Source organism: Equus asinus, chromosome 9, assembly GCF_041296235.1.
Source record: "Equus asinus isolate D_3611 breed Donkey chromosome 9, EquAss-T2T_v2, whole genome shotgun sequence".
Classification (NCBI taxonomy): domain Eukaryota; kingdom Metazoa; phylum Chordata; class Mammalia; order Perissodactyla; family Equidae; genus Equus; species Equus asinus.
This window is the reverse complement of record NC_091798.1, coordinates 7,587,523-7,604,894: the sequence shown is the minus strand read 5'-3', so window position 1 is coordinate 7,604,894 and position 17,372 is coordinate 7,587,523. Positions and strand designations below refer to the sequence as shown.

The 17,372-nt window shown below is 43.0% G+C and overlaps 1 protein-coding gene and 1 long non-coding RNA gene across 23 annotated transcripts in view; one reads left to right on the top strand and one right to left on the bottom strand.

Annotated features, from left to right (window-relative positions):
- Window positions 1-281: 281 nt before the first annotated feature.
- Window positions 282-917, bottom strand: LOC123288938 (uncharacterized). The gene is made up of 2 exons (XR_006532572.2): window positions 787-917; window positions 282-370 (listed from the first exon to the last, which is right to left on the bottom strand). It is a non-coding gene; the product is annotated as an uncharacterized lncRNA (long non-coding RNA).
- A 396-nt stretch (window positions 918-1,313) lies between these two features.
- ZNF346 (zinc finger protein 346) overlaps window positions 1,314-17,372 on the top strand; it is a 31,817-nt gene continuing 15,758 nt past the window's right edge. For 8 of the 22 annotated variants that reach the window (XR_006532570.2, XR_006532571.2, XM_014834891.3 and 5 more), the window contains exons 1-4: window positions 1,316-1,552; window positions 11,439-11,542; window positions 12,097-12,189; window positions 14,244-14,388. Coding sequence is in view for 20 of the 22 variants with exons in the window: in XM_014834891.3 (XP_014690377.1) it covers window positions 1,378-1,552; window positions 11,439-11,542; window positions 12,097-12,189; window positions 14,244-14,388 (517 nt within the window). In the remaining 2 variants the exon portion in view is untranslated. Of the gene's footprint in view, window positions 1,553-2,364; window positions 2,441-11,438; window positions 11,543-12,096; window positions 12,190-14,243; window positions 14,389-17,372 lie in introns of all 22 variants that reach the window. The other 14 variants (XM_070517042.1, XM_070517034.1, XM_044777625.2 and 11 more) reach the window with 6 other exon arrangements.

Here is a 17,372-nt window from a genome sequence, read left to right as displayed (position 1 = left end):
TCATAGTAAACTCTCAATAAACATTTGAATTAATGAGATTGAAATAAAATAATTATGTTAAAAGTCTCATTCAGGGGCCAGGGTTTCCCCAGTTCGGATCCTGGGTGCAGACATGGCGCCGCTCATCGGGCCATGTTGAGGCAGTGTCCACATGCCACAGCTGGAGGGACCCACAACTTAAATATGCAACTGTGTGCAGGGGGGATTAGGGGAGAAAAAGTAATTTAAAAAAAAGTCTCATTCATTCAACGTATTTTACACATTACATATTTTGTATGTACCTGTGAGGGTCCAGGCTCTGCTTCAAGATCCTGGGGATTCAGCTGAGAACAAAATAGACAAAAATCCCTGCTTCCCTGGGACATGCCTTCTAGTAGGGAGACAAACAATAAACAAGATAGAAAGTAAAATATATACTATGATAATTATAAGTGTTAAGGAAGAAGACAATAAAGCAGGAAAGGAGGACATGAGTGTGTGTGGAGGGGTAAAATTTTAGATAGGGTAGCCAGAGAAGGAAACGAGAGACTGAGCCATGAGGATACTATAGGAGGAAATGCATTCCAGGAGGCCGGGGTAACTAGGACAGGAATGAAGGGGTTGGAGGCTAACAATAGGAGATGAGGTCAGGGAGGTTAAGGGAAGTCAGATTGTGTAGGACCCTGTTGGCTAAACTAAGGACTTTGGCTTGCAGAAGAGTGAGATGGGAAGGTGTTGGAGAATTTGAGCACCGGGTGTCAATGGCTTGTTACAATAGGATGGCTGGGGCTGCTGTGCTGGGATTACCTGAAGGGCAAGGGAAACGACCATCACCATCGAGGACTCTGCTACAATAACCTTGGCAGGAGATGGTGGCTCCGGCTTGACAGTCGCGTTGGAGAGGAGTCTAGGGGGAGGACTGGGCTGGGGATTAGCACCTGGAACTCAAATGTTATTTATTATTAGCAGTAACCGAATCATGGAGGTGGAGTCCCGGGCTCTATCACTTACTAGTAGCAAACTCTTGAGTAAACCATTTCTAGGTTCTGGGCCTCAGTTTCCCTACCAGTGAAGTGAAGAATATAGTCCCACATAACAGGGCCTTCACGAGAACGAAACGAGCAGTGTCAAAGGTTGACCGTGAGCAAACTGAAAACCCTGAGCCAAGGACCGCACGAGCTGGTCCTGGAGGGAAGAGTCGGCTGTGGAAGCACATCACACGCAGCGAGGTCCCCCACAGCGGCGTGGTAAGGGAAGCAGCAGAGCCGGCGCCGCAACGCGGACTGCGGCCCCAAAATCTCGCGAGATTTGTTGGCCGGGCTAAGGCCCTCGCCCACTCACATCTCGCGAGACTAAGGCTCAAGCGTGGCTATCGGCCGGTTAGGACTTACGGGGAAGATGGAGTATCCCGCGTTGGGCGCCGCGGAGGCCGCGGACAGCGGAGGGGCCCGGCTATACAACAGCTCGGAGGAGCGGGAGGGCCGGGAACCGGACGGGCTGCGCTTCGACCGTGAGAAGGCGCGCCGCCTGTGGGAAGCAGTGTCCGGGGCCCAACCAGTGGGGAGGGAGGAAGGTGAGTCCGGGGGACTCAGAGATAGGAAGCCTGGCGCCCGCCTGCCTGTGTCGCCGGGAGTGGCGGAAACGCGGACCAGCCCCCGGGCTTCGGGTCACACCCCCTGGCGCCCGGCCCGCCCCCACGCGTGACGCGCCCCGGACTCCCTGCCTCGTGCGCCGGGTCAGGGCCGGGGCGCCCAGGGCCGGGTCCCCTGACATCGAGGCCGCGTGCCCCGGGATTCAGGCCCCCTCGCGCAGAGGCCCAGGGCCTTCTCACGCTCAGCCCGGCTTGCTCACCCGCCGGAGGGCAGCTCTTCGGAAACTCGAGGACGGTTACCCCTATCCATGCCTTCTCGGAGACCCACAGATCCCTCCCCGCCAGACTCGGAGCCCCCTCACCATTTCTCCATCGCCCCAGTCTCCAGGTCCCCCCCACCCCTAGTGTCTTGCCTCCCTTCTCACGCCCTACACATCCGAATGCTCTAGAAGGCCATCTCTTTATCCCCATGTTCCTCCTGGCCTTGGTGACTGAGCCCTGGTTTACCTGTTTCTAGGTGTCTGGTCTCTAGTAGCTGGGTCCCTTTTCTGAGATGGGGGCAGGAGCCTGAGAAACTGGCCGGGGTGTACCTTGGCTCCAGCTGCTTTGAATCTCATGCTTCACCCGAAGTTGTGGGGAACAAGATACACAAGGTTACCCCCAGGGGGGCGGGACCCTTGCGGGCTGACGCTTCCCAGCTTGCTCTGCATTTGACCTGGCACTGGGTAAGATGGAGATGGAAAGACGAGGATGGAAAGAGCCGGCCTGACCTGCTTGTGTGACCCCCTTCACAGTCCTTAGCAGAGCCGGGTGCTTAACTCTAACCCAGAAGAGCGCGAACTGTCTGGGCTTCAGCACTCATCCTGTCAGGTAACCTGCAGGGAAGGCAGATTTCTCTAATGGTTGGTTTGTTTGCTGAACAGACTTATCTTGAAAAGTTTAATATGTTGCTTGTGAAGTCATTGCCCTGGGATAAAATTGAATTTTTAACCACATCCAAGGAAGATATGTTTAAATTTGGGGTGGTTCACAGACCTAGACCTTGGTGTAAACTTCTCCAGTTTAAAAACTAGTCTAGTCTGATTCCTAAATTAACATGGGCCCTCTGTCACCCTCATACTTTCAGACTTGTTTGGTACAAAGTCACCTCCCCCCTCACAATTTTCCTTTCGTTAATTTAACAAACATCCACTGATGCCTGCTGTCTTCCCGGGACTGGCTGGGCCCTGGAGTGAGGGGGATGCTGTCCTTGCCCTGGAGGGGCTTGTAGTCTAATCCAGGAAGCAGGCACTGAGACGTGTCAGTATGATGTAGTGGGGGTGGTGAAGAGGAGTGTCTAAGAGTTGGGAGTGCACAAAGAGGAAGTGACCTTTGTCCTCAGGGGACAGGGAAGGCATGCCCTGGACCTTGAAGCAGAGAACACAGCAGCTGTGCTCATAAAAGTGAACTGTTTGTGTGTGTGTGAATGTACAGTGTGACTTGCCACCCATTTCATTTCCCTAGTCTCCCCACTTCTCCAATATTTAGATAAGGTCTAGGCAGATACCTCAACACCCAAGTTCTACTCACCTTGTTTTGTTTTTATCTAAGCACTTTCATTGAGTTGTAATTTACATACCATAAAATTCACCCACTGTAACTGTACAATTCAACGATTTTTAGTAAAAGTACAGAATTGTGTGGGGCTGGCGCAGTGGTGTAGTGGTTAGGTTGGCGTGCTCTGCTCAGATCCTGGGCACAGACCTAGCACCACTGGTCAAGCCATGCTGTGGCAGCATCCCACATAAAATAGAGGAAGATTGGCACAGATGTTAGCTCAGTGACAATCTTCCTCAAAAAAAAAAAAAAGCATAGAGTTGTGTAGCTACAATCCAATTTTAGAGCATTTCCATCACTCTAGTTTATGCTCTTTTACATTAAATCCCCACTCCCACCTTCTCCCCTACGCAACCACTGATCTGTTTTCTATCTCTATAAATTTACCTTTTCTGGGGCTGGCCCAGTGGTGCAGTGGTTAGGTTTGCACATTCTGCTTTAATGGCCCAGGGTTCACCAGTTCGGATCCCAGGTGTGGATTGGCAGTAGATGTTAGGTCAGGGCTTATTTTCCTCAATAAATAAATCAATAAATTTACCTTTTCTGGACATTTTCATATGAACAGAATCATTCAATGTGTAGTCTTTTGCATTTGACTTCTCTGACTCAGCATGTTTTTGAAGTTCAGCCAATTTGTAGTATGTATTAGTACGTTATTCCTTTTTATTGCTAAATAGAATTCCATTGTATGGACCTTGCTTTTTTTTTTTTTAAGATTTTATTTTTGATTTTTCTTCCTTTTTCTCCCCAAAGTCCCCCAGTACATAGTTGTATATTTTCAGCTGTGGGTTCTTCTAGTTGTGGCATGTGGGACGCTGCCTCAGCGTGGCCTGATGAGCGGTGCCATGTCTGTGCCCAGGATCCGAACCTGCAAAACCCTGGGCGGCCAAAGTGGAGCATGCGAACTTAACTGCTCAGCCACAGGGCTGGCCCCTTGCTTTTTTATCTTTTTACAGTCTCTGACTTTTGAGTGGCTCTTTAAACTATTTGCACTTAATCTAATTATTGATCTGGCTAGATTTGCATTTCCCATTTTGCTATTTATCTCCTTTCTGTTCTGTTCTTCTCTTCCTCCTCTTTACTGGCGTTTTTTGTTTTCAGTATTTTTTAGCATACTATTTTAGTTCTTCCGTTGACTTTTTTTTTAAGTTATTTTCTTGGTGGTACTCTAGGAACTACAAGATACATCTTCCTCATCACAGTCTACTTCAAATTAATACTAACTTAAATCTTGTAAAATATAAAAACGTTCCTCTGATATAGCTCCTTTCCTCCCCCTGCTTTGTGCTATTATTGTCTTATAGATTACATCTATATGTGTTATAAGCCTAATTATACAGTGTCATAATTATTGCTTTATACAATATTATGTCTTTTAAAGAAGTTGAGAAAAAATTAGAAAAAAATACTTATAGCTTCTTGTATATTAACCTACATATTTACCATTTCTGGTGTTCTTTCTTTCTTTTTTTTTGAAGATTGACAGCTGAGCTAACATCTGTTGCCAGTTTTCTTTTTTTTCTTCTTTTCGCCAAATCCCCCCAGTATGTAGTTGTATATTCTAGTTGTGAGTGCCTCTGGTTGTGCTATGTGGCATGCCAGCTCAGCATGACCTGATGAGTGGTGCCATGTCCACACTCAAGATCCGAACTGGTGAAACCCTGGGCCGCTGAAGCAGAGCGCTTGAACTTAACCACTCGGCCACAAGGCCAGGCCCCTGGTATTCTTTATTTCTTCCTCTGGTTTCAGGTTAGCGTTTAGTATCACCTCCTTTCACCCTAAAGGGTTTCCTTTAGTATTTCTTGCAAAGCAGACCTGCTAGCAATGAATTCTCTCAGTCTTTGTCTGGAAATGTCTTTATTCATTCTTAAAGGATATCCATTTTTTTAATAACAGCTTTATTGATCCATAATTCATATACCATAAAGTTCATCCTTTTCAAATGTACAATTTGTTGGGGTTTAGTGTTTTCACAAAGTTGTGCAACCATCACCGTTGTCTAATTTCAGAACATTTTCATCACCCCACAAAGAAACCCTATACCCATTAGCAGTCACCCCTGGCAACTACTTATCTCCTTTCTGTTTCTATGGATTTACCTATTCTTGACATCTCATATAAATGGACTTGTATAATATGTGGCCTTTTGTGACTGGCTTTGGTCACTTAGCATAGTGTTTGAAGGATAGTTTTGCTGGACATAGAGTTCTTGGTTGACAGTTTTATTCTTTCTCACTACTTTGAATATGTCATTGCACTGCCTTCTAGCCTTCGTTGTTTCAGATGAGAAGTTAACTCATTAATTGAATTGTACCACTATACATGATGAGTCATTTTTCTCTAGATGCTTTCAAGATTTTCTGTCTATATCTTTTAATAGTTAATCTTTCAATAGATGTGTCTAGGTGTAAATCTCATCGTATTTATCGTACTTTGGGGGCCTTCAGATTTTTGGATGTGTAGATTAATATTTTTGTTTGTTTGTTTGTTTTCTGAGGAAGATTAGCCCTGAACTAATATCTGCCACCAATACTCCTCTTTTTGCTGAGGAAGACTGGCCCTGAGCTAACATCCATGCCCATCTTCCTCTGTTTTACACGTGGGATGCCTGCCACAAGCATGGCTTTACAAGCGGTGCGTAGGTCCACACCCAGGATCCGAACCTGCAAACCCCAGGCTGCTGAAGCTAAATGTGTAAACTTAACCACTGCACCACAGGGCTGGCCCTAAGATTAATGTTTTTCTTTGATCAAATATGGGGAGTTTTCAGACATTATTTTTTCTGCTCCTTTCTCTCTCTTCTCTCCTGAGATTCCCCTTACACATAGGTTGGTATGCTTGATGTGTTCTACAGGTCCCTGAGGCTCTGTTCATTATTCTTCAATTTTCTTTCTCTCTGTTCTTTTTGTTTGTTTGTTTGTTTTGTTTTTTTAAAAGATTGGCACCTGAGCTAACATGTGCTGCCAATCTTCTTTTTTCTTCTTATTCTTCTCCCCAAAGCCCCCCAGTACTTACTTGTATTTTCTAGTTGTGAGTGCCTCTGGTTGTGCTATGTGGGACACTGCCTTGGCATGGCTTGATGAGCAGTGCCACATCTGCGCCCAGGATCTGAACCGGCAAAACCCTGGACCACTGAAGTGGAGCGCACGAACTTAAATTACTTGGCCATGGGGCCTGCCCCTCTCTCTGTTCTCCAGATTGAATATTTCTATTCATCTATCGTCTGGTTCACTGATTCTTTCTTCTGCCATTTTGAATCAGCTGTTGAGTTCCTCTAGTGAATTTTTCATTGCTTTTATTGTGCTTTCAGCTTGACTCTGTTTTATACATATTTTAAGTAGGAAACTTTTTAGCACCACATCATCAATGCCCTTACATTTGCTTTCTTCATGCCTTTTTAGTATGATAAAAATGTGAGCTTCTTGAGACCATCAGCAATATGGATTCACAGGATAGACAGAAGTACTAAGACTAAGTGACCTTAATGGGGCTAACTGCCCAGTTTATTCTTGTAGACCACCCTGCCTGTTATACCATACTGCCTAGCCAATCTGACCCACAGGTAGGTTATATCCAGCCTCCTTTTCCTCAGATCTTTTCTTATTTGTTGCTTTCTAACTATAGCTTTATCTAGAAACCCACTAGCTCCTAATACACTATAATAAGCGGGGTAGTAAGTAAGTTGCATCTCTCTCTAAGGACTGACTCCAGTCAATTGGTGAATTTCTGTAGAGCTGAGTTGAAGCGGCTAAGGCCACATCTAGGCCCAAGGAATAGCAAATCACTGTAGAACAGCAATGTTCACCATTAGTTGGAATATGGGAGGTAGCTTAGTGATGCAATGACCAGCCATTCTGGCCCTAAGGCAACTTAAAGCACCTTAAGTCACCCAAAGACAGTTGTAACTTGGATTGAAGTTTGATGATCATTTTGTCTCCTAAATACTGCTTCCCCTAAATTTCTTAAGCTTATGAATTATCTTATTTTGCCACACTAGTGCTCTCTGTTCTACTTCATTGACTCTGTGAAAATCAGCCCTGTACTTCATAATCTAGATCTCTCATCTTCAGCCTGATACATCTTCTGGTTGGCCACAATATGGATACAAATTAAATCCTGCCAATCAGATGCCTTCTCATAAGATTTGGAGGGCAGAAATGCAGTGAAGACCATATTCCCATGCCTATTGGCTGTTGTTGCTGTCAAAAAAGGTCATGGAACTGTGAGGTCTTCCTACATCAGCATTCTAGCATCCGTGCTGCAGCTTCATAGGTTGAGAGGTAGGTTTAATGACAGTGGGAGCTTCTTACTTCTAGCAAGGCTGTGATGGAGGCTTCTATTGCCTGTTGGAACAGTTGTACATTGTTCCTAGAGATGTTTTTGGAGGCCCAACTGACTACCTTCAGCCTTTCCAATGATTTTCTAAGCACCTAATTTCCTATGTCAAACCTGTCCCACTCTGGAGAGGTAGTTGGATTAGAGTTGTATGTGGATATCAGGGCAACAGGGATGCACATTCAGGCCACCTTCTCAGAATTCTGAATTCATTTAAGTTCTTTTTCCCTTCGTGAACCTTAGTTCCTCCAACCTTGTGAACCTCTCCTGGCTTTTGTGGGTCAGGAATTCAGGAAAGGCTTGGCTGACCAGTTCTGTCTGTGGGTTTCTTAGGCAGTTGCGGTCAGATGGTGGCTAGAGCTGAAACAGCAGTGGGATGGAACTTGTAGGGGCTGGGCAGGCATTCCTCTCTTTTCAGATAGTCTCAGGGCCTCTCCATGTGGTTTTATGCATGGAATAGTTTGGGCTCCCTCAAAGTTTGGAAGAAAACTGCTTACTTGGTAGCTGAAGACTTTAAGAACAAATATTCTCAATTTTGGTTCTTTTTTTCTAATTTCTGTCTCTGTTGCTTAGTGGTCAGCCAGTGATTCAGTAGAGCTTGTTCTCAAACACCTGGCACCAGTAAGGTCTCAGTCTTCTGCTGTTGGATCTGTGTGTTGGTAGGGAAGCACATTCAAGGCCATTTTAAATTCTGCCCTGGCTTTTACTTTCTGTCAGGCCCTTTTGTGTTTCTTCTCTGCGTGTGTGCAGAGAGCCTCAGAGTTGACCAGGAATATGTAGCTACCTAGGGCCCTCTCAGGTCTCCACTGCCATGCATTCTCATCCAGGCTCTGTTGGTATGGTATCCATTGCACCAGCCTCCTCCTTGTTCTCTCTGCTTCCATTCCTGTCCCCATACAGTCTGCTGACACAGTAATCAGAGTAATCTTTTCAAAACATAAGGCATACCTTGTTGCCTCTCATTGCACTTAGAATAAAATCTGTAATTCATATCATGACTTATGAAGCCTTATATTCATTCAACGTGATCTAGTAGACCTCATGCTATTCTTCAACTTTATTTCCTACCATTTTTCTCCCATTTACCATGCTCTAGCCACACTGACCTTCTCTCCAAAAAAAAAAAGGAACCTCCCTCCAAGGCATCTTGACCACTTTTTGGTCCAGAGTAGAAGATAAAATACATGGGCTTTCTGTCCTTCACAGTTTTCTGGACTCTGCCTTAGGTTATCAGTGTCATGATAGAACTCATGCCTTGGGTAAGATTTACTCCCTCCCCAAAGGTAAGGCTTTGTTCTCCAGGCCCAACAATTAAGAACAGGTTGATACTATGGTTTCCTACTGTGTGGAACTCGTGTTAGGTGATTTTAGATGTTTCAAAGTCAGATCAAGAGCAGTGAGAAAAAAATTTTTTTTTGAGGAGGAGGATTAGCCCTGAGTTAACATCTGCTGCCAGTCCTCTTTTTGCTGAGGAAGACTGGCCCTGAGCTAACATCCATGCCCATCTTCCTCTACTGTATATGTGGGACGCCTACCACAGCATGGCTTGCCAAGCAGTGCCATGTCCACACCCAGGATCCGAACCGGTGAACCCCGGGCCGCCGAAGGAGAACATGCAAACTTAACTGCTGTGCCACCAGGCCGGCCCTGGAAAAATTTTAACAGTTATCAAATTCTGGATTAAGAAATATCATAATAGGTACAATATAGAAAATAATTAATTTGCTCAGAACCACAGGGCCCAGAAAAGAATTTGATGTATAGCTTTCTGATTGAGCATTTCCTAGGCCAGGCACTATGCTAAGTGCTTTATATGGAAAACCACAAGGAGAATTCATTCTATGGGATACATGTTACCAGTACTCCCATTTTATGCAGAGGAAAACTGTGGGATGGAGGTTAAGTAATTTCCATAAAATCACACAGCTAGTAAGTAACAGCAGGAGGATTTGAATCTGAGTTGGCATACCATGAGAGCCCAAGTTCCTAACCATGATTTGTACCACAAATATTTAACTGGTATTAGATAATAATAATTTATGTTTACTGTATAAGAATAGGATTAATTTACCTTTCCTTCTGAGGATAAAAAATCATCCAACAGCGTCTTCTAATACTTATCCTCCAAAATTTCTTTTCAAATATTCTAATTAATTCAAAAGAAAACCAATTTTTGTTGTTTCTTTAATAAACAGAAACTCACATTCTTTCCATAGAAAAGGAATGTTCTAGTCTTTTAATAACTAAACCTCAATATGATTTTCTAACCAATTCTGTATGTATGGTTATAGCAATATAAATTTGTGTGTGTGTGTGAGGAAGATTGGCCTGGAGCTAACATCTGTTGCTAATCTTCCTTTTTTTCCCTCCCTAAAGCCCCAGCATGTAGTTGTATATCCTAGTTGTAGGTCATTTTAGTTCTTCTATGTGAGATGCCACCACAGCATGGCTTGATGGGCAGTGCTAGGTCCGCACCCAGGATCCAAACTGGTGAATCCTGGGCTGGCGAAGCGGAGCACACAAACTTAAGCACTCAGCTGTGGGGCTGGCCCCAACAATGTAAATTTAAATAATGAGAAAATGCTATTGATCTTTTAGTGGAGTAAATTTGAACGTTTATTTTTAATTCCACAGAAAATGTTCCATCAATAATAAAAAGATACAGAATGTATTATTGCAATTAAAAAAAAAAGAACAGTGAGAAAATTATTCCCTTTTCAAATTTTTCAAGTCTTCTGATTCTATCTGGGAAGAAGTCTCATTTGGGTGCTACCATGTCTTAATGCCTGTCTTCACAGTTGCTGTTCTCTTATTGTTCTTTTTGGGGAAAGTTCAAAGCCTCTGGCACCAGTATCTGGCTAGAATTGTTTCACTTTTATTGTATTTATTTTTTATTTATTTAATTTTTTTAAAGATTTTTTAATTTTTATTTTATTTTATTTTTTGAGGAAGATTAGCCCTGAGCTAACATCTATGGCCAGTCCTCCTTTTTTGCTGAGCAAGACTGGGCCTGAGCTAACATCTATGCCCATCTTCCTCTACTTTATATGTGGGACGCCTACCACAGCATGGCTTGCCAAGCAGTGTGTAGGTCCGCACCTGGGATCCGAACCAGTGAACCCCCGGCCACCAAAGCAGAACATGTGAACTTAACTGCTGTACCACCAGGCTGGCCCCTGTTTTATTTATTTTTATTGGTATCTGCTTAAGTTTATGATCTAAAGATTCCTTTTTAAAAGCGTTTACTTGTACAGCATAGTGGCTATATCTAATAATGCTGTGTTGTATATTTGAAAGTTGCTAAGAGAGTAGATCTGAAAAGTTCCTATCAGAAACTTGTAACTATGTTTGATGACGGATATTAACTAAACTTATTGTAGTCATCATTTTGCAATATATACAAATATCGAATCATTATATTTTACATCTGAAACAAATATAATGTTATGTCAATTATATCTTAAGAAACTTCTTTAAGTTTACTTGGGAAAGAAAGTGGGCTTACAGAAAATTATGAAGGAAGAGAGCCGGCCCTGTGGCCTAGTGGTTAAGTTCGCACACTCTGCTTCAGCAGCCCAAGGTTTCACCGGTTTGGATCCTGGACACAGACATGGCATTGTTCATCAAGCCATGCTGAGGCGGCGTCCCACAGGCCACAACTAGAAGGATCCACAACTAAAATATACGATTCTGTACTGGGGGGCTTTGGGGAGAAAAAGGAAAAATAAAATCTTAAAAAAATATATAAAGGAATAGTGTAGGTTGTGTGAGAACATGATACGAGTCACAAAAGCAATAGGGAAGGAGTGACTGAAGTTTGCTGAGATATAATAGTATGGCATTCCATTACTCAGTGCCTGCGTTTGAGGCAGGGTTCAAAGACGGTGCTCTTGAGGCAGGTTCTAACTCAGAGATTTTTTTATTTTTCTTTCTGTAGTGGAGCACATGATCCAGAAGAACCAGTGTCTCTTCACCAATACCCAGTGTAAGGTTTGCTGCGCCTTGCTCATTTCTGAGTCCCAGAAGCTGGCACACTACCAGGTATGCCATTGGAGCTGTAGAACTGCTTTACTTTCCAGACCCGCCCCAAGCCCCCACCTCTCCCTGGCTTGCACAGTGATCCCTTCTTAGCCACCACATGTTGCCTCCATGCATGTTGACTATGACTTGAAGATTGACTTAATTTTTCTGAGTCTCATCTCTCCCATCCAAATCAGGGTCATTATACTTATGTCTTCCCTTGCAGCTTGGTACAGTAGAAAGTATGCACTTTGGCTTTAAATAAACCTGAGTTCAAATCACAACTCTGCTTCTCATCTTGGGCAAGAAACCTCACCATCTCAGCCTCAGTTTCCTCATGTATAAGATAGAAATGATGATAATTTTTGCATAGATTGTTGTAAAGATTAGATCTGACGGCATGTTAAATGCCTTGAACAGAGTAGGAACTCAGTAAACTAGATTTCTTCCCCTCGACCCTCTCCTCAAAACTTTTTAGGAGGGTGAATCAGATGAAAATCTAGTAAGTGTTTTTGAGTGCCTTAGATATGAAATGGCATTTGGCTATCTTTGATCTTTTTCCTGGGTTCTTGCAGAGCAAAAAACATGCCAACAAAGTGAAGAGATACCTAGCAATCCATGGAATGGAGACATTAAAGGGGGAAACGAAGAAGCTAGACTCAGATCAGGTAATCCAGCTGCCATAATGAGACCGCTCGCTTCCCAGGGAAGCCAGCAGGCAGGTTGGTGTGGTGGAAAGAATGTGGGCTTTGAGTCAGACTGACTTGGCTTCAAGTCCCAGCCCTGTCGTGTGACTTGGGCAAATCTTATTACTTCTCTGAGCCTTGATTTCTTCCTCTATAAAAATGAGGATGCCACTATCAACTACCTTTTAGGATTTTTCCAAACTAAAATGAGGGAACGTTTATAAAAAGCACCCAAGACAGAGCCTGGCACATAGGAGGGGCTCAGTAAATGGAGCCATGGATAGGCATTACCACTCATGGTTTGTTGGAGTAGGCAGGAAGCTGCCAGGTCACTGCTCCAGGAGAGAAAGTGGAAGGAAGCCAGGCTCTTTGCTTTCTTAAGATCCAGGGAAAAGAGCCGAGTTCAGCACTTGAATGTTCCTAATAAACATGTGGAAGGAACACCTTTCCAAATGCCTCCTCTGATTGAGATGGAAACACATTTCCTTTTTGGCTTAGAAACACTGTGAGAATTATGCTGAAACAACCTCAGTCTCTCAGGAATGCTATTATTTTTGTTCCAGAAGGGGCTGTACAAATGTCATTGGATGAGAAGTCAGCAGACTAAGGTCTGATACTAGCTCTGCAGCTTACTGGTTGGGTGACTTTGGGCACGTCACTTAAGCTTTCTGTGCTTCACCCGTACAACGGAGATCATAATTCTGCCTCCTGAAGGCATGATAAGGTAAAATTCCAGTTCCTCAGTGGGCACTCAATGAATAAGTTTACAAACTGTGCCTCCTGTTATAGTGACCACAGGTTTGAAAGGACATTACTCATCCTTTCTCCAAATTCACTGGATGCATCCCCTGGTTGCCCTTCTCCTTATGATTTGGAATTCAGAAAGACAAGATCAACTCTGTGACCCTGGGCAAGTCACCTTACCTCTTTGTATCTTGGTTCCTTTAACTCTCAGGTGGCCCAGTAGTTCACATGGATCACAGGCTCCTCCCCTGCAACAAAGAATTATCCAGCCCCAAATGTCAATAGTGTCAAGGTTGCAAAATGCTGTCTTACAGTGAATACTTTATTCAGAGATCAAACCTTCTCAGAGAAAGGCTAGAAGCCCCTGATGTAGGTTTGAAATAGATTGTTTCCTAGCCTAATCATAATCAACAAATAAAACCCAGTGGTCTGCTTGTTCAGCAAACCCTGAGCATCTGCTGTGTGCCAGACTTCAGCAGGGTGCTACGGATAGGAAACAAAGATGAGTCAAACGGTCCATGCCCAAATATTGCACTTAAGTTCACAGAAAAGCCTCCTAAGCTATGACACTGTCAGTTTAGGGTGACAAGTGGTATAAGAGGTCTTAGTTCATGCACTCTGGGAGTACAAAAGAGGAACAAGATGAGTTCTTCCTGGAATACTCACACAGAGAGGCTTGATAATTGTTTACTGAATGATTTTCTTGAGTAGAAGTCTCCCATAAGAGGAGATATTTAATCTAGTCCTCGGGGCCGGCCCGGTGGAGCAGTGGTTAAGTGCGCACGTTCCACTTTGGCGGCCTGGGGTTCGCCGGTTGGGATCCTGGGTGAGGACAAGGCACTGCTTGTCAAGCCATGCTGTGACAGGTGTCCCACATATAAAGTAGAGGAAGATGGGCACAGATGTTAGCTCAGGGCCAGTCTTCCTCAGCATAAAGAGGAGGGTTGGCAGCAGTTAGCTCAGGGCTAATCTTCCTCAAAAAAATAAATAAATAAAAATAAAAATCTAGTCCTCGAAGGCTAGGCAGACATATGCCAGGCAGGAAAGAAGGGAAGACCATTTCTAGGCAAGAGGAATGGCCTAAGCAAAGCAAGGAAGCAACAGAGAATAAAGTGGGGAGTGGTGAGTAGACCCTGGGATGAAGTAGCTGGAGAAGAATCCAGAAAGGTAGGTTGGGGTTAGTGTATGAAGGGGGCCTTGAATGCCCATTCTCCTGTGGGCAGTGGGGAACCATTGAAGATTTTCTGGCTGGGCAATGGCGTGATCAGACCTGTGTTCTTTCTCCTAACCAGAAGAGCAGCAGAAGCAAAGACAAGAACCAGTGCTGCCCCATCTGTAACATGACCTTTTCCTCCCCTGTCGTGGCCCAGTCGCACTACCTGGGGAAGACCCACGCAAAGAACTTAAAGCTGAAGCAGCAATCCACTAAGGTGGAAGGTACTGGTTTTCCTGAGTAGTGCTGTCTCGGGACCCCTCCCGTCCTCAAGGCACCAATGACAGGTGCTCCCAGAAATGCTCACTGGGCCCACAGACTTGGAGAGGTTGAACTGCTTTTAAGAGCCCTTAAAAATAATAAAGTAGACACAGTTTCATTGAAATGCAGCCTCAGAGTTGTGCTCACCTAACCTCTCTTTCTTGGGTTACATCAGTTTTTCTCTATAGAAGCTTCTTAGCTCTGAGCTTTTGTCCTGACTAATAATTATTTATAACTCAGGAATGCCAAAGTCCTCCAGGCCATGCACACCATGAGAGCATTCTATCTCCTACCTCTCCCACATATTTTTCCCTCCCAGCATCCACCTGCCCTTTTACCATGTGTTACTAGTTGAAAGCTAAATCCTTGTCTTTTTTTGTGTGCTCAGGTTATGCCCTGCTCACTTTAATCCTCAAAGCTGCCTCTTCTCCTCAAGACAGGGACTTGCCTTTCAAAGCTGAATACTTCAGTGCTGCCACTACTGCCCAGCAAGCTGTGTTTGCCACTGCCATGAATTCATTCCCGGTGCAGTGACTTCTAAAATAGCCCCCTTTATCTTGTCACCACTGGGGCTCAGCCCTTGCTTTCATCTCATTAACTCCTGACTTTCTGGGATTTTTAACCTCTCCTAACTGCAGTTAATCAAGAGTGAAAGTTTTTTGATCTTTATTTCATTTTTTCTTGGTAATTTTTGCTGCTCTATTTTGGACCAAGAAGTAGACAACACTATCTATAAGATTTATCTTTTGTATTACTTTATTATAAAAATAAGACAACATTGTTTTGGAAGCTTTGAAGACAGGGTAAAAAATCACTCTTAATTATGCTCTCCCATCACACCCAATTCTAGTTATTTGTGCTATGTCACAACAGACTATGGTCTTTGAAGTCATAGATGCCCAGGTTTAAATCCTGGCAGTGTTATTTATCATCTGTATGACTTAACTTCTTCATGCCTGAGTTTCCTCACCTATAAAATGTTGATTATACTATCTACTTCATAGGTTGTAAGAATGAAATAAGATATGTTAGGAACCTAGGATATAATAGATGCTCAGTAAATAACAGCTGCTATTGTTACTATTATCAGCATCATCAAGATACCCAGTGAGTGGACTCCCCCATAAAATGCAGTAGTTGGTTAGGCATCCACCACAGGGAGTGTGTCATTGGCCTTGCTTATGATTTGTTCATCATTAAGTTGTACTAATTGCTTTTGTTTAAAGTCAGTGTTGGGACCATTCATTGTACCAAAAAGATTAAACATTAGGCCAAGAGAAACTAGCTTAAAAACAGAACTTTATAAGTTCAGTTATCTTTAGCTTTGTATAGACTTATCTTTCCATGAATGGGAAAGTTCCCTGGAATATGCCTGGTCCCACAAATTTCTTATTCAAGAGGTTATTATCCGGGCCAGCACAGTGGCACAGCGGTTAAGTTCACACATTCTGCTTCAGTGGCCGGGGGTTCACCGGTTCGGATCCCAGATGTGGACCTATGCCCCACCTGTCAAGCCATGCTGTGGTAGGCGTCCCACATGTAAAATAGAGGAAGATGGGCACAGATGTTAGCTCAGGGCCAGTCTTTTTTTTTTTCTTTAAAGATTTTATTTTTTCCTTTTTCTCCCCAAAGCCCCCCAGTACATAGTTGTGTATTCTTCATTGTGGGTCCTTCTAGTTGTGGCATGTGGGACGCTGCCTCAGCATGGTTTGATGAGCAGTGCCATGTCCACGCCCAGGATTCGAACCAACAAAACATTGGGCCGCCTGCAGCGGAGTGCGTGAACTTAACCACTCGGCCACGGGGCCAGCCCCACCAGGGCCAGTCTTCCTCAGCAAAAAAAGGAGGCTTGGCGGCAGATGTTAGCTCAAGGCTAATCTTCCTCAAAAAAAAAAGAAAAAAGGGTTATTATCCATATTCACTTTCGGCCTTTGCTACACGCAGATATGTTTCTATATACTTGTAATCATAGTTTATGTACCATTTGTATCCTGCTTTTTGCTTTTCATTTAATTTTATAGTTTAGGTATATTTCCATGTTATTAGATGAGTTTGTAACTATATTTCTGAAATCAAACGTTTTTCTAATATAAAAGTAATACAAGCATGTTGTAGAAAATATGGAAAATATAGATAAATGGAAAGAAAAAGTACCCATAATTTTACCATTCAGAGATAACCACTGTTAACATTTTGGAGTACTGTTTCTCCTAAAATCTTCTGTTATGTGTATGTGTGTATATCTGTGTGTATATTTGTTTTATGTATATCTAGTTTAAATCCATGTATATGTGCATATAAACTTAGAATACTTTAACCTTATTATTTTTATAAAAACTATGTATACTCATTATGAATAATTCTAGTTTAAATAATTTAAAGGTACAAAGAGGAAAGTAAAATATCACCCAAATCCTACCACCAAGAAACATGTACTATGTTGGTGACGTCTCAAAATACCAGTATACACATATAGATTGCACATATCTTTTTTAACAATGACGTGATCATATTGCGTGTGTAATTTTCTTTCATACTCTTTTCATTTAATATAACATTTATATTTCCCATGTTATTAAAAACTTTTTCATAAACATTTTTAATGACAATGTAATATCCCATCATACCACACTTAACCCCATTCCTCTAATGTTGAATATTTAAGTTTTTCCCCCTCTGCTTTTTTGGTATTTATAAATAACAATACAGTGGACATCCCTGTAGAATACTTGTAGTATTTCAAGCTGTTTCCTGAGAGAAGACTCCCATAGCTCTCATTTTCATTTTATGTCCATTAAGCAATTTCTCTAACTTTACTTAACCATTCACCTCTGATGCTCCTCTTCAGTATCTTTTAAACAGTGACCTTTATGTCTTAACGACCATTATTGCCTCTTTTCTCATGTCAAAAATCTACAGTCATTGTAGAAAAGTTGGAAAATACCAA